The following is a 15,168-nucleotide window of genomic DNA, read 5'->3' on the forward strand; positions in this document are numbered from 1 at the left end:
GCGGCCACTGTACTCCAGTCTGGGCGACGGAATAAGACTCCAACTCAAAAAAAAAAAAAAATCTTGAAGCATTTCTATATTTGAAGATATTATTTCATACATATTTTATTGCGTTGGTGCTAAGATATTCATTTTAAGACAAACTGTAGATAATGATATGATATTTAGGAAAAACAAAAACAAAACAGCCCCCAGTATGGTGCACAATAAATATATATGTCAATTATAAGATGCATCCCATGTTCAGATATGTCAAAATGTGCAAAAATGTGCTTTGTGAATTGAGGAAATACATTGATAACAATAATAATAATAGTAAGCTAACATTGGACACTGTATCCTAGGAAACATGCCAGGTTTTTTTCATTCATATTCTCATTTAATCTTCTTAATTACGCTTCAAGGTTAGCACTTTTTTGTGTTTTTTTTTTTTTTTGAGTTTGAGTCTCACTCTTGTCGACCAGGCTGGAGTGCAGTTCCATGCTCATGGCCACCGCAGCCTTGACCTGCTGGACTTAGGCGATCCTTCTACCTCAGCCTTCCAAGTAGCTGGAACTACAGACACATGCCACCACACCCAGCTAGTTTTTGTGATTTATTGTAGAGACGCGGTCTCATCAAGTTGCCCAGTCTGGTCTTGAACCCCCGGGTTCAGGTAGTCCTCTTGCCTCGACCACCCAAAGTGCTGGGGTTACAGGCTGAGCCACCATGCCTTGCCAGTTAACACTTTTTAAAAATCCCTGTTTTACGGAGGAGGAAACTGAGGCACAAAGACAGTAAATAACTAGTTCAAAGTTAGATCACTAGGAACTGACAGGGCTTAGGCTTGCTTTTAGGACTTTCTGTTTCCAAAGTCTCATGCTCCTTGCTACTGAGCTACAGTAAAGAATTTTTTTTTTTTAAGGAAAAAAGATCCCCTCCCATGTGGGAGCTTTTCTGTCCTCTCAATAAATTCTACTTTCTCACTTAAAAAAAAAAAAAAAAAAGAAATTACTGTAACACAAAATTTCTGGAATTATACTTTAAGCTATAATTTGAAGCTTCTATTTGGTTCTAGAAATTTGGTTAACTTTAAGGTAATTTAACATAATTAGAAGTGAACTAAAAAGCTGCTTTGTTTAGTGAAAGACAATGGACTAGAGGTATGTGCAATACTGATGAAAATTGGTAATGTGATCATTGAAGAAAGCAGATTGCAGAATTCGAACTCTTTTTGTATAAAGCTCAAAAGTTAGTGAAACTAGATGATAAATTGTGTAAGGGCATGGGCATATGTGCAAGCTATTAAGAAACAAAGGCATGATATAAAAGCAAATTTCAGAATGTTGGTTATCTTTGGTGGGTGAGTGAGGAAGAACACAGGTAGCTTCAGTGGTGGGCTCATAGTCAAATGGTATGTTTATGTGTGTTCATTTTATTATGCTTTATAACATAATATATATGGTAGGTATACTTTGTTAGAAAAAATTAAAAAGCTGATTTTTAAGTGATCTGCCACTTATGAGGATGTTTCATATTACCTGAGGGACTTTTAGCTGCTTTTTATGTATGTAGTGAAAATAAATCTCATTTGATCAGTAAAACAGTAAGTTAGTACAGATTCCTAAGAGTATTAAAGAATTATTTTTAGTAAATTATCTTTACTTAAGTATTTTAGCTTAAGTTGAACTTTCAGTATTTGCTGTAAGGATATTCATTTCTTGATAGTCATGGATAAATGTCTTATTTTTTCTCAATCAAAAGTAAGTTTTAACTTCAAAGAGCTTTAAATGTCTTTTATTTTTATTTTTAATTTTTGAGTTGGAGTCTCACTCCGTTGTCTAGGCTATAGAGTGCAGTGGCATGCTCACAGCCACCACAGCCTCGACTTTTTGGGCTCAGGTGATCCTTCTGCTTCAGCCTTCCAAGTAGCTGGAACTACAGGTGCATGCCACCACACCCAGCTCATTTTTTTTTTTTTTTGAGTTGGAGTCTCATTCTGTCACCGAGACTGGAGTGCAGTGGCCGCTCCCGGCCATCACAGCCTCGACCTGCTGGACTCCGGTGATCCTTCTGCCTCAGCCTTCCAAGTAGCCGGAATTACAGGCATGTGCTACCACGCCCGGCTGATTTTTTTTTTGATTTATTGTAGAGATGAGGTCTCACTGCCCAGGCGGGTCTCGAACCTGCGGGCTCAGGCAATCCACTCACCTCAGCCTTCCAAAGGCGCGGGATTACAGGCTGAGCCACCGAGCCCGGTTCCAGCTAATTTTTAAAAAAAATTTATTTATTGTAGAGACAAGGTCTCACCAAGTTACCCAGGCTAGTCTCAAACCCCTGGTCTCAGGCAGTCCTTTCGTCTCGGCCTCCCAAAGTGCTGGGACTACATGCTTGAGTCACCCCACCCGGCTTAAATATCTTTTAAGAAACTAAAATTTAAATAAGTTATTGATATCACACATACTCTTCATCCTACTCCCTTGTTGTAAAAGGAACTCACCAATTTATCTTCTGTCCTTTCTTTTTCACATAACTGTTTTGCAGCAAGAGCAAGTACTTTGTAACCTTCCCATATCCTTATATGAATGGACGCCTTCATTTGGGACACACGTTTTCTTTCTCCAAATGTGAGGTAAAACTTCTTTTATGTTTAATATAATCAGAAGGAAAGTCTTTAGTAAATATTGTTTTGAAGAAAATAACATCTATAGAAATTATTTCGTTTTTAGGGAACTTAGAATTCCTTAATTTAAAGCACATTTTTATGCTTAAATAAGTTAATGTTTATATTTAAGTTTTATATTTCATGTGTGTACATGTGTGCAGGAGTCTGGGCACATATGTGTGTTCTAAAGTAATTCCAAGGTTAGTGAACAGACAGAAAAAAAGGGCAGTGCACTACAATTTTGGAATGACTAAAATCTAGCTGGTATTCTAAAGGGAGATGAGAAGAGGAAAAGTAAGCTAATTTTTTTGTGTGATTTTTTGTGTGAAAAGTCAACATTTTGTATTTGGCATTTAGATTTGTAATTTAAATTTAATTTTCTTTCTGTAGTTTGCAGTTGGTTACCAACGATTGAAAGGAAAACGTTGTCTGTTTCCCTTTGGCTTGCACTGTACTGGGATGCCTATTAAGGTAAGATTACTTACAGGATTGCTTTCTACTTTTTTTTAGCTTGGAGCAAATTGTAATATCTGTTTTGAGAACTTAAAATAGGATTTTCAAACACTGCTGTATTTTGTAAAAGTGTTTGTGAAAGAAGTTGAATTTATTTATTTTTTATCTTTTTGAGAGACAGTGTCTTGCTCTGTCACCCAGGCTGGAGTGTAGTGGCACGATAACAGCTTACCACAGCCTCGACCTTCTGAGTTCAGATGATCCTCCCACCTCAGCCTCCCAAGTAACTAGAATTACAGGCATGTGTCACCATAGCCGGTTAATTTTTTAATTTTTTTGTATAGATGAGGTCTTGCTCTGCTGCCTAGGTTGGTTTTGAACACCTAGGTTCAAGTGATCCTCCTGCCTTGGCTTCTCAAAGTGCTGGGATTATAGGCATGAGCCTTCATGCCTGACCTTGAGTTGAATTTATTATAGTGAAAATTAATTAAAAAGGAAACAGCATTTGAAGAAGTGTTTAAAGAAAGGGCACACATTATGGTCTAAGTGATTACTAAATAATTTTAATGTCTTTTGGTTATTATTATTTTTTTTTTTAGTGTGGGTCTCACTCTGTCATCCAGGCTGGAGTGCTGTGGCACAATCACTGCTCACTATAGCCTGAACTCCAGGTCTCAAGCGATCCTCCCACCTCAGCCTCCCAAGTAGCTGGGACTATAGGTGTGTACCACCACACCCAGCTAATTTTTTTTTTTTTGAGTTGGAGTCTCACTCTGTCGCCCAGGCTGGAGTACAATGGCACACTCATGGCCACCCCGGCTCGACCTGCTGGGCTCTGGCGATCCTTCTGCCTCAGCTTTCCAAGTAGCCGGAACTACAAGCAAGTGCTACCATGCCTGGCTAATTTTTTATTTATTGTAGAGACGAGATCTCACCAAGTTGCCTGAGCTGATCTTGAACCCATGGGCTTAGGCAATCCACTCACCTTGGCCTTCCAAAGTGTTGGGATTACAGGCTGAGTCACCGAGCCCGGCCTAATTTTTAAATTTTTAGTAGAGGCAAGATCTCACTATGTTGCCTAGGCTGATCTTGAACTTCTGGGCTCAAGGAGTCTCCTCCCACCTTGGCCTCCCAAAGTTCTGAGATTATAGGTGTAAGATGCCATGCCTGGCCTTGAGTTGAATTTATTATAGTGAAAATTGATTAAAAGAAGAAACAGCATTTGTTTTGTTTTGTTGTGTTTTTTGAGTAGGAGTCTCACTCTGTTGCCCAGGCCTGAGTGCAGTCACACACTCTTACAGCCACCCCAGTTTCGACCTGCTGGGCTCCAGCAATCCTTTCACCTCAGCCTTCCAAGTAGCCAGAACTACAGGCCTGCACTACCATGCCTGGCTAATTTTTTGACTTATTGTAGAGACGAGGTCTCCCCAAGTTGCCTGGGCTGGTCTCAAACTTGTGAGCTTGGGCAATCCACTTGCCTCGGCCTCCCAAAGTGCTGGGATTGCAGGCTGAGCCACCAAGCCTGGCCCACTTGTTTTTTTTTTTTTTTTTTTTTTTTTTGAGTTGGAGTCTCACTCTGTTGCCCAGGCTGGAGTTCAGTGGCATTATTACAGCTACTGTAGCCTTGACCTGCTGGGCTCAGGCGATTCTTCTGCCTCAGCCTCTAAATATCTGGATCTACAGGTGTGCACCACCACGCCCAGCTAATTTTTTTATGTATTGTAGAGATGAGGTCTCACCAAGTTGCCCAGGCTGGTCTCAAACCCCTGGGCTCAGGAAATCCTTCAGAGTGCTGGAATTATAGGCATGAGCCATGATGCCTGGCTATTTTTAACTTTTTGTTTTGTAGATTGCACATTACATTTAGTTATCAGTTCTCCTCAGTATCTTTTAGTAGTTTGTCATGGTATTGATGTTTTTAAAGAGTCTAAGCTAATTATTTTGTAGAATGTCCCCTGATGTGAATTTTCTGATTGTTCCTGCATGTTTGGGCTAAATATTTTGACAAGAATACTTCACTGGTGAAGTGTAAATTTTTGTATTGTATCATATTACAAATTGTATAATGGTAGTTTGTCCAATTTTCATGATATTGTTATTCCTGCTCAGATTTCTTCATTATAAAGGTGACTTTTTTCTCTTGTAATTAAAAAATAATCTGTGGAATAATACTTTGAGAGCCTCTGAATATCCTGTTACTCAAGAGGTTTTAGCATCTTTGGTGATCCTCTCCTGTTTCAATTATTGTATTAGTGGTTACAAAACAGTGACTTTCTAATTGTATGGTTCTTTCCTCCTTTACTGAAATTCTTCTGCATAGAAGAGCACCTTCCTTTTAAAAATTCTCAATTCTATCCTCATTTTTCTGATAACTTTAACACTGTCTACTTGGTGTCATCTTTGGGTTTTTTCTGAGTTGGAGTCTCTTTCGCCCAGGAATGGGGTGCAGCGGCACACTCATGGCCACTGCAACTTCAACATACTGGGCTCAGGCGATCCTTCTACCTTAGCCTTTCAAGAAGCTGGAACTACAGGCTTGTGCTGTCAGCTGATTTTTCTTGATTTGTTGTAGAGATGCTGTCTCATCAAATTGCCCAGACTGGTCTTGAGTCCCTAGGCTCAGGCAGTCCTTTTGCTTCAGCCTCCTAAAGTGCTAGGATTACAGACATGAGCTACCACTCCCGGCTCATGTTTGCTTCTGATAACGGATTCATTATGGTATAATTGATAAAAGTTGGGGTGAAAAGTCTGGGTTTAATGTTGTCTTATAACTTCCTGGCTCTATAACCTTGGATAAATCACTTAATTTCTGTGTCTGTTTTCTGACTTGACAACTGCCTTATTTCCCTACCAGGCTTGTAGTGATAACTGATAGAGAGAGAGGGGTGTGTGTGTGTGTGTGTGTGTGTGTGTGTGTGTGTGTGTGTATATATATATATACAGTAATCTTTATTTTATTGTTATTATTAATTTGAGTTGGAGTCTCACTCTGTCATCCAGGCTGGAGTGCAGTGGCACAATCAGCTCACCACAGCCTCGACCTTCTGGGCTCAGGTGATCCTCCTGCCTAACCCTCCTGGGTAGCTGGGACCACAGGTGTGCTCCTGGCTAATTTTTTTGATGTTTTTTTTTGTAGAAACGAGGTCTCAGTATGTTGCCCAGGCTTGTCTCAAACTCCTGGCTTCAAGCAGTCTTCCTTCTTTGCCCTCCCAAAGTCATAGGATTACAGGGATGAGCCACTGTGTGAAGCCTACAGTAATCTTTAAATTGAGAAACACTTATTAATGTTGCTATTCAAAATGATAATATATCATATATGTTTTTATACTTACTTCTATTGACTAGCCTATAGTATACTACATGAGTACTCTGAGTGTTGAGCAAATGCTTGCTGAGTATAAATGAGGTAAAATACTAACTCATAAATTAGTGAAATTTGAGGTACATGACTTGTATCCTTTCAGTTTTTTATAATGATCCCCATATGTATAGACATATTGTAGAAAATTTCAGAGAGAGTCAATTTTACTTGACCGTAAAAACAACCAAAAACTCTTATGTGTCTCCCGTGAATTTTAAACTTTACTCTCTCCAATGTTCTGTCATAGGCATGTGCTGACAAGCTGAAAAGAGAGATAGAGCTCTATGGATGCCCCCCTGATTTTCCAGATGAAGAAGAGGAAGAGGAAGAGACCAGTGTTAAAACAGAAGAGATGATAATTAAGGATAAAGCTAAAGGAAAAAAGGTCTGGTGGTGGCTGATGTGTATATTTGTTGAAGTTTTATGTTTGTATTTTTTTGATTTGTATGTGCATTCTAATACTAACATAGTACCTGGCACATAAAATATGATCAGTAATTTTTTTCTTCCTTTTTTTTAATGTGCTCAGAAACTTTTAAATAGCATCAAAGCAAAACATTATCTTTCTGAATTTCCTGTTGCATTTTAAACATTTTCTTTATTTTGCAATAATTTTAGATTTATAGAAGAGTTGCAAGATAGTATAGAGAAATCAGTTCCCTTGTGATCATCATCTGTTCGCCTAATGTTATATCTTATGTGACAGTGGCACAATCTTTAAAACTAATGAATTAACAAAAGTATACTGCTATATACTAAACTATGAACTTCATTTGGATTTTACTGGCTTTTCACCAATGTCCTTTTCTGTTCAAAGTCTAGTCTACAACCCCATATTGCATTTAGTTATCATGTCTCCTTAGTATGCTTCCCTGTCTTCTCTGTCTTTTTTTTGTTGTTGTTGAAGAGACAGACTCTTGCTCTGTTGCCCATGCTGGAATGCAGTGATGCAATTATAGTCTACTACAGCCTTGAATTCCTGGGCTCAAGCAAACCTCCTGCCTCAGCCTCCTGGAGGAGCTGGGACTACAGATATGTGTCACCACACCCTGCTAATTTTTGCATTTTTTGTAGAGATAGGGTCCTGCTGTGTTGCCCAGGCTGGTCTTGAATTCTTGGGCTCAAGTGATCTTCCCACCTCAGCTTCCCACTATGCTGGGATTACAGGCATGTGCCTTCTCTGTCTTTCATTCTCTTCCATGACTTTGACACTTTTATTTTTATTTTTTTTGAGTTGGAGTCTCACTCTGTTGCCCAGACTGGAGTACAGTGGCCACTCCTGGCCACCGCAGCCTCGACCTGCTGGGCTCCAGTGATCCTTCTACCTCAGCCGTCCAAGTAGCTGGAACTATAGGCGTGTGCTACCACGCCCGGCTCATTTTGATTTATTGTAGAGATGAGGTCTCACCAAGTTGCCCAGGCAGGTCTCCAACCCGCGGGCTCAGGCAATCCACTCACCTCAGCCTCCCAAAGGCACGGGATTACAGGCTGAGCCAACGAGCCTGACTGACTTTGATACTTTTAAAGAATACGGGTCAGATAATTATAGACTCTCCCTCACTTTGGACTCGTCTGATGCTTTCTCATTGTTAGGTTGAGAGTACTAATTTTGGGGAAGAATATTAGAGAGGTAGTGTGTCCCTCTCAATGCATCATATCAGGGAGTATATGATGTTGATATGTTTTATTATTGGAGCTGTTAAACATGATCATTTGGTTAATTAAGGTGGTATCTGCCAGATTTTTCTACTGTAAATATTTTATTTTTCCCATTGAAATTTATTTTATTTTATATCAGTATGAAGTCATGGGTATTTTTATTCTTTAGGTTATAATCCAGTATAGTAGAGGTTTTGTTGTTGTTGTTGTTATTTGTGTTTCTGTGTGTGTTGTATGTGTGTGGTGTTATTTGTTTATTTTTTGTATTAGAGTCTCACTCTGTCACTCAGGCTAGAGTACAGTGCATACTCACAGCTACCACAGCCTCGACTTGCTAGGCTCAGGCGATTTTTCTGCCTTAGCTTTCCAAGTTGCTGGAACTACAGGCATGTGCCACCACACCTGCTTAATTTTTTTTTTTTTTGAATTGGAGTCTCACTCCATCGCCCAGGCTGGAGTGCAATAGCGTGCTCACAGCCAACCCAGCATTGACCTGTTGTCCTCAGATGATCCTTCCTCTTCAGCCTTCCAAGTAGCCAGAACTACAGGTGCGTGCTACCACTGGCTAATTTCTTTTTTTTTTGAGTTGGAGTCTCACTCTGTCGCCCAGACTGGAGTGCAGTGGCCGCTCCCGGCCACCGCAACCTCGACCTGCTGGGCTCCAACGATCCTTCCGCCTCAGCCTTCCAAGTAGCCAGAATTACAGGCATGTGCTACCATGCCCGGCTGATTTTTTGATTTATTATAGAGATGAGGTCTCGCTGCCCAGGCGGGTCTCAAACCCGCGGGCTCAGGCAATCCACTCACCTCAGCCTCCCAAAGGCACGGGATTACAGGCTGAGCCACCGAGCCTGGCCAATTTATTTTTTTTTATTATAGAGATGAGGTCTCGCCAAGTTGTCCAGGCTTTTCTTGAACCCGTGGGCTCAGGCACTCCCCTCACCTCAGTCTCCCAAAGTGCTGGGATTACAGGCTTGAGCCACCATGCCTGGTCAAATTTTTTATTTTTGGAGAGACGAGGCCTCGCCAAGTTGCCCAGGCTAGTCAGGCGTGTTCTCTCTCCTCCGCAGTGTCTGTGGACACCACGCACATACAGGTAGTTCTCTCTCTCCTCCGCCTGCCAATGTGTTGGTATGAGCCACTGTGCCTGGCATGTATGTGTTTTAAGATACAGGATCTTGCTGGGCAGTGCCCAGGCTGGCCCTGAACTTCTGTGCTCAAGCAATTCTCCCACTTCAACCTCCTGGGTAACTGAGACTATAGGCACTCAAAACCACATCTGGCTGCTGGGTTTTTTGTGGTGGTTGTTAATAATACCATAATTTGTGTTAAATTGTTCTAGCTTTGGCCATTGAAAATTTTCGCTTATTTGTGACATCTTACTACAGCAGTGAGAAACCTGGCTCTTGATATCTATAGTATATTTACTTGTTCAATCCTAGTCTACTAGTAAAGTAGTTTTCAGAATTACCAACCTATATGCTGGGAGAAGCAGTATTACCACCTAAAGTACAGTGTTTGTATATAGTTATTTTTGTTTTTAGAATCTGGTCAATACATTGTTTTTCAAAATTGCATAGATCAGCTCCTTTCTTCTGCCTCCCACTTCAGTGTAGCGATGTCATGTGTTTGTAATCCAGTTAGATACATTTGTCACAATCTGCATTCCACTTTAGATTCTTCCAAAATTCTGGTTAAGTTTTTAAGAAATTTATATATAGTAAAATTTACTCTTTGTGGTGTATAGCTTTGCAGGTTTGACAAATGTATGGCATCATGTTTCTACCAGCACAGTACCATACAGAGCAGTTCTGTCACCCCTAAAATTCACTTATGCTGCCTGTTTATACTTGTATAGTTTAACACAGTTCCCTACCTTCGACCCCTGGCATTTGTCTTTTTGATATTGGTAAATATTGGAAAAGGAGGAAACTCTTGTGAGTAGCTTTGTTTTACAATTTAAAAAATTACCCAATGTGATTATTGACCTAATATTACTGTGGTCCTGGAATGTTAAGCAATTGTTGATTATTCTTTTTTTTTTCCTGGAGTGTTGGTTATTCTTTGATGGAGTTTGTTTTTGTCTATTATTTTCAGAGTAAAGCTGTTGCTAAAGGTGGATCTTCTAAATACCAGTGGAGCATTATGAAATCCCTTGGTCTGTCTGAGGAAGAGATAGTAAAATTTTCTGAAGCAGAACATTGGCTTGATTATTTCCCACCACTGGCTATTCAAGATCTAAAGAGAATGGGTTTGAAGGTATGTTATTATTTTTGAGTTGAGATCTCACTCTTTACCAGGTTGGAGGCAGTGACCCGATCACAGTTCTCTGCAACCTCAACCTCCTGTGCTCAGGTGACCCTTCTACCTCAGCCTCAAAAGTAGCTAGCGCTACAGGTGCACGCCACCATGCCTGGCTAATTTTTTTATTCTTGTAGAGATGAGATCTTGTTAATTGGCCTAGGCTGATCTTGAACTCTTGGACTCAAGTAATCCTCCAACTTTATCCTCCCAAGGGGCTGAGAATACAGGTGTGATCCATTGCTCCTAGCCTAAACCTAACTTTTATATGCCCTGGGAAACCAAATAATTCATGTGACTCACTTTATTGAGGCAGTTTGGAACCAACCCTGTAATATCTCCAAGGTAACTGCGTGTTTATTTGCATGATTATGTGAGATTTATTTCACTTGCATGCTGGTAAAGACTTGGTACTATTTTTGTTAGATTAGAACCCAGTGCACCTCAATATAAGGAATGAATCCTTTAATATTTATTGTATTGTAATGTATATTGATATATTAACAGTTGATAGAAATGAGTTTTATTTAAAGAATATGAAGAAGCCAAAGCTTAATTTGAATATTTAGGGATACATAAAGGTAGTATTTAAGTTTGTTTTCTTAATTTATTATTATTTCTATATTTTTTGTTAATATATTAACATATATTCAAGTGTATGTTTAAAAACACATTAATTATACATTTAGTAAGCAGGCCCAGGCTGAGTGCAGTGGCATGCTCACGGTCACTGCAGTCTTTGACCTGCCGGGCTCAGGTGATCCTTCCTCCTCAGCCTTCTAGGAGCTGGAACCACAGGCATGTGCCAGTGTACCTGGCTAATTTTTTGACTTTATTGCAGAGATGAGATCTTGCCAAGTTGTCCAGGCTGGTCTCGAGCCCCTAGGCTCAGGCAATCTTCTAGCCTCTGCCTCCCAGACTGCTAGGATTATAGGTGGGAGCCATGTGCCTGTCTAGTTGATATAATTTTAAGTTGGAAAATAGAGTAAAAGAATAAATAATTGATTCATAAGAATTAATATTCATAAAAACTTTGTATATTTTTCAAAAATTATCTTTTCTGTTTCCTTCTATAGGTAGATTGGCGTCGCTCCTTCATTACCACTGATGTTAATCCTTACTATGATTCATTTGTCAGATGGCAATTTTTAACATTAAGAGAGAGAAGCAAAATTAAATTTGGGAAGCGGTAAGTTTGTGTTTCTTCAATATAATAAAGCAAAAATTATATAATTTCTGTATTATAATCCAGTACCCCATAGTCTAATTTTTTTTCATTGTCTTTCCTTTTTTTAATAATTTTTTTCTTTTTATTGTCTTTTGTCCTTTGTTTTCCTTTTTTTCTTGCCAGTGTTTTAATTTCTTTGAGCTATTTAGTGTTTGTGACCAGTAGAAACAGGAAGTATGGGAAATGTTGGCTGTTATGATCTCACTAAAGTTTTTTCTTTTCCAGCAGAAAAATAATTATTTTATGTTTTATTTTATACTTTTGTTCTGTAAGTTATATTTTATTTTATACTTTTGTTCTATAAGTTGTTTAAAATTTTTCTTTGATTATGCAGACTAAATAAGTTATTTGCATTTCACAAATGAATTTATACTTTATAATCTTTTGCTTTATACTACAAAGCTAATATTAGTGTGTTTTTAAAAATATATATTTATTTATTTACTTGATTCACTTATTTATTTGAGACAAGGTCTCATTATGTTGCCCAGCTGGTGTCAGACTCCTGGGCTCAAGCACTTTTTCAATAATATTACTTTTGATGAAGGTAGAAAGCTTTCATTAAATAACTAGGTTGACAGTGGAACTGACCCAAGGGTGTAAATGTAAACATTTACTCAGAAGTGTTAGTTACAAGACTTACTTTTAAGTTGTTAGGAGCAACATTATTAAGTAGGATAAAGCTTGAATGTTATAATCCTGCTTGTTACTTACTGTTTATTTTTTAGGTATACCATTTATTCTCCAAAAGATAGACAGCCTTGCATGGATCATGACAGACAAACTGGAGAGGTGATTATTTGTGAGATGGAGTAGCTATTATAATAATCATTAATGTGATCATAGAGTTTATGAAATAGATTAGACAACTAAAAATAACTTTATTGCAGTGCTGAAGTGTATAGCCATGATACTATGGTGGGTATATAAAGGGAGGCAGAATATCAATACATGTACCTGTGTCTTGTCTAGGACCTTGCTACTCTAAGAGTGGTCCCAGGAGAGCTGCATCCACTTGTATGAAGCACACTGTTGTGCCTCAGCCCATAATTGCTCAGTCAGAAGTTCTGGGGGTAGGCCCCAGCATACGAAGCACCATCTGGAAAATGCGCAGTTTTAAAAAGAGAATGTGGGGAGAGATAATGAAATATGTGACTTTTTTTTTCTCTTTTTGAGTCAGAGTTTCACTCTGTCGCCCAGGCTGGAGTGCAGTGGCATGCTCATGACCACTGCAGCCTTGTCCTCTGGGCTCGGGCAAGCCTTTCGCTTCAGCCTTCCAAGTAGTTGGAACTACAGGAATGTGTCACCATGCCCGGCTGGTCTCGAACCATGGGCTCAGGGAATCCTCTCGCCTCTGCCTCCCAAAGTGATGGGATTACAGGCGTGAGCCGTGGCTAACTTTTGATGTACACAGATTCCATTTACGCTTGGTTTGATCATGTACCTACTTGCTTATTTCCAAGTACCTTTAGCCATGCGTAACATCATTCAGTCTATGTTCCTGTGGAATATATTAGCAACATTATTTCCTGAAAAACTTGAGCAAAGCAAGGGTGATTTGCCTAAAACTTTGGCACAGTAGATCAGTGACGGGGCCAGCGTCTGAACTTATGGGTCCCTAGGAGTGCATCATTTTTTATCACCATCCTTGAACATATTTTCTTTTTTTTTTTTTTTTGAGTTGGAGTCTCTCTGTTGCCCAGGCTGGAGTGCAGTGGCACCTGCTGGGCTCAGGTGATCATTCCACCTCAATCTTCCAAGTAGGTAGAACTACAGGTGTGCACTATCACACTAGCTTATTTTTTGATCTCTTGTGGGTACCAGGTCTCACCAAGTTATTCAGGCTGGTCTCAAACCCCTGAGCTCAGGCGGTTCTCTCACCTTGGCTTCCCAAAGTGCTGGGATTACAGGCTTGAGTCACCATGTCCGGCCTTGAACATATTTTCAAAATCAGCCTTCAATTCTGATGTAACTTGTCTGAGAAGTGAGAGTTTATGAAAATTTTAAATGACTTGAGAGACTTCAGCAGACTCAGTAGAGTTTTAACATAGCCAATTGTAGCAATATCCTAAATATCAATAATACTTCATAGATTTTCAAAGCATTTTCTATCTGTTATCTTAAACGTGTTCCTCATTGCAGTCCCATGTGAGGCACATCATACTTATTTAGAGATGAGGAAAGAAGGGTCCAGAGAGACTGTTGCTACCTTGGGTTAAGCCATTAGGAGGACCAAGCTAAGTTTAGAATGTACATCATGTGATCACTGGCCCAGTGTCTGTTTTTGGTGACTACTGTGTAGGACCTGCCTTGGGGGTGAGGGGATGGGATTCATGTAGATTGTGTCTTCTAACCCCATTTTGGCCAAAAGCCTTTTGGCTGATTACTACTAGTCTCTCCTTACATATTGGACTTCTGTGTGGATGTGGTCAACAAGCTACTGGCAGTCTCTTCACTGGAAGAAGGGATTATTCTAACAATGAAAGAACCCATTTAAAAAATTTGAATCAGATTTCTCACGTAGATTAGTAGGTTTAATCCAAGTCTTGTTTCTCAAATTTTTTTTTTATTTGTTTAGGGTGTTGGACCTCAGGAATATTCTTTAATCAAATTAAAAGTACTTGAGCCATTCCCTTCCAAATTAAGGTAGGTTTGCCAGAGGGTTATTGCTTCATTGTTTCTGAACTTTCAAATAGTTGTGATAGCGTCTATAGCATTTTTTAACATAAATGTATATTTTTTTCTTCTTAGTGGCCTGAAAGGTAAAAATATTTTCTTGGTAGCTGCTACTCTCAGACCTGAGACCATGTTTGGACAGACAAACTGTTGGGTTCGTCCTGATATGAAGTACATTGGATTTGAGACAGTGAATGGTGACATATTCATCTGTACCCAAAGAGCAGCCAGGAATATGTCATACCAGGGCTTTACCAAAGACAATGGTGTGGTGCCTGTTGTTAAGGAATTAATGGGGGAGGTAAGTTGGGGAGCCAACTTTTTATTTTAGTGCATCAATTTAGAGGAAAATTTCAACTGTGAATCTTGAGAAAAGAGCATATGAGAAGATTTTAAACATGTGGTATATATAAAGTGTATCACTGGTAAGTGTATATTTTGGTGCATTTTCATATGTGTATTCATTCATACAGACACACCAAAATCTAGATATAGCATGGTTTCAGTGCTCCAGAGGCTCTCACATTCATTTCATAATGAGTACTCATCTCTCTCCTTACCAGGTATTCGTTGTTCTTGAACTTTATGTAATAGAATTATAAAGTATATACTGTTTTGTGTCTAGCTTCTTTTGCTCAACATTATATTTGTGAGATTTATGTCTGTTGTAGTAGTAGATCTGTTCTTTTTTTGTTGTTTGTTTTTGCCGTGTAGTATTCATTGTATAGCATTTTTGAATTCAGTAAGTCTCTGGTTTCAATTCAGTAAGTCTCTGGTTGAAAAAATACAGATAGTCCTCCCCAAGAGATTTAATAGCTACATTAGATGTAATATTACTTTTTGAAT

At 39.1% G+C, this 15,168-nt stretch overlaps 1 protein-coding gene across 5 annotated transcripts in view; it reads left to right on the forward strand.

Annotated features, from left to right (window-relative positions):
- Positions 1-15,168, forward strand: part of LARS (leucyl-tRNA synthetase) — a 73,473-nt gene that overhangs the window by 8,899 nt on the left and 49,406 nt on the right. For all 5 annotated transcript variants that reach the window (XR_002481461.1, XR_002481462.1, XM_021708449.1 and 2 more), the window contains 8 exons: positions 2,524-2,611; positions 3,035-3,115; positions 6,706-6,843; positions 10,215-10,376; positions 11,495-11,607; positions 12,375-12,438; positions 14,225-14,292; positions 14,398-14,623. Coding sequence is in view for 3 of the 5 variants with exons in the window: in XM_008050376.2 (XP_008048567.1) it covers positions 2,524-2,611; positions 3,035-3,115; positions 6,706-6,843; positions 10,215-10,376; positions 11,495-11,607; positions 12,375-12,438; positions 14,225-14,292; positions 14,398-14,623 (940 nt within the window). In the remaining 2 variants the exon portion in view is untranslated. The remainder of the gene's footprint in view (positions 1-2,523; positions 2,612-3,034; positions 3,116-6,705; positions 6,844-10,214; positions 10,377-11,494; positions 11,608-12,374; positions 12,439-14,224; positions 14,293-14,397; positions 14,624-15,168) is intronic.

This window comes from Carlito syrichta, unplaced genomic scaffold, assembly GCF_000164805.1.
Source record: "Carlito syrichta isolate Samal-C Ts95f unplaced genomic scaffold, Tarsius_syrichta-2.0.1 Scaffold59884, whole genome shotgun sequence".
Lineage (NCBI taxonomy): Eukaryota > Metazoa > Chordata > Mammalia > Primates > Tarsiidae > Carlito > Carlito syrichta.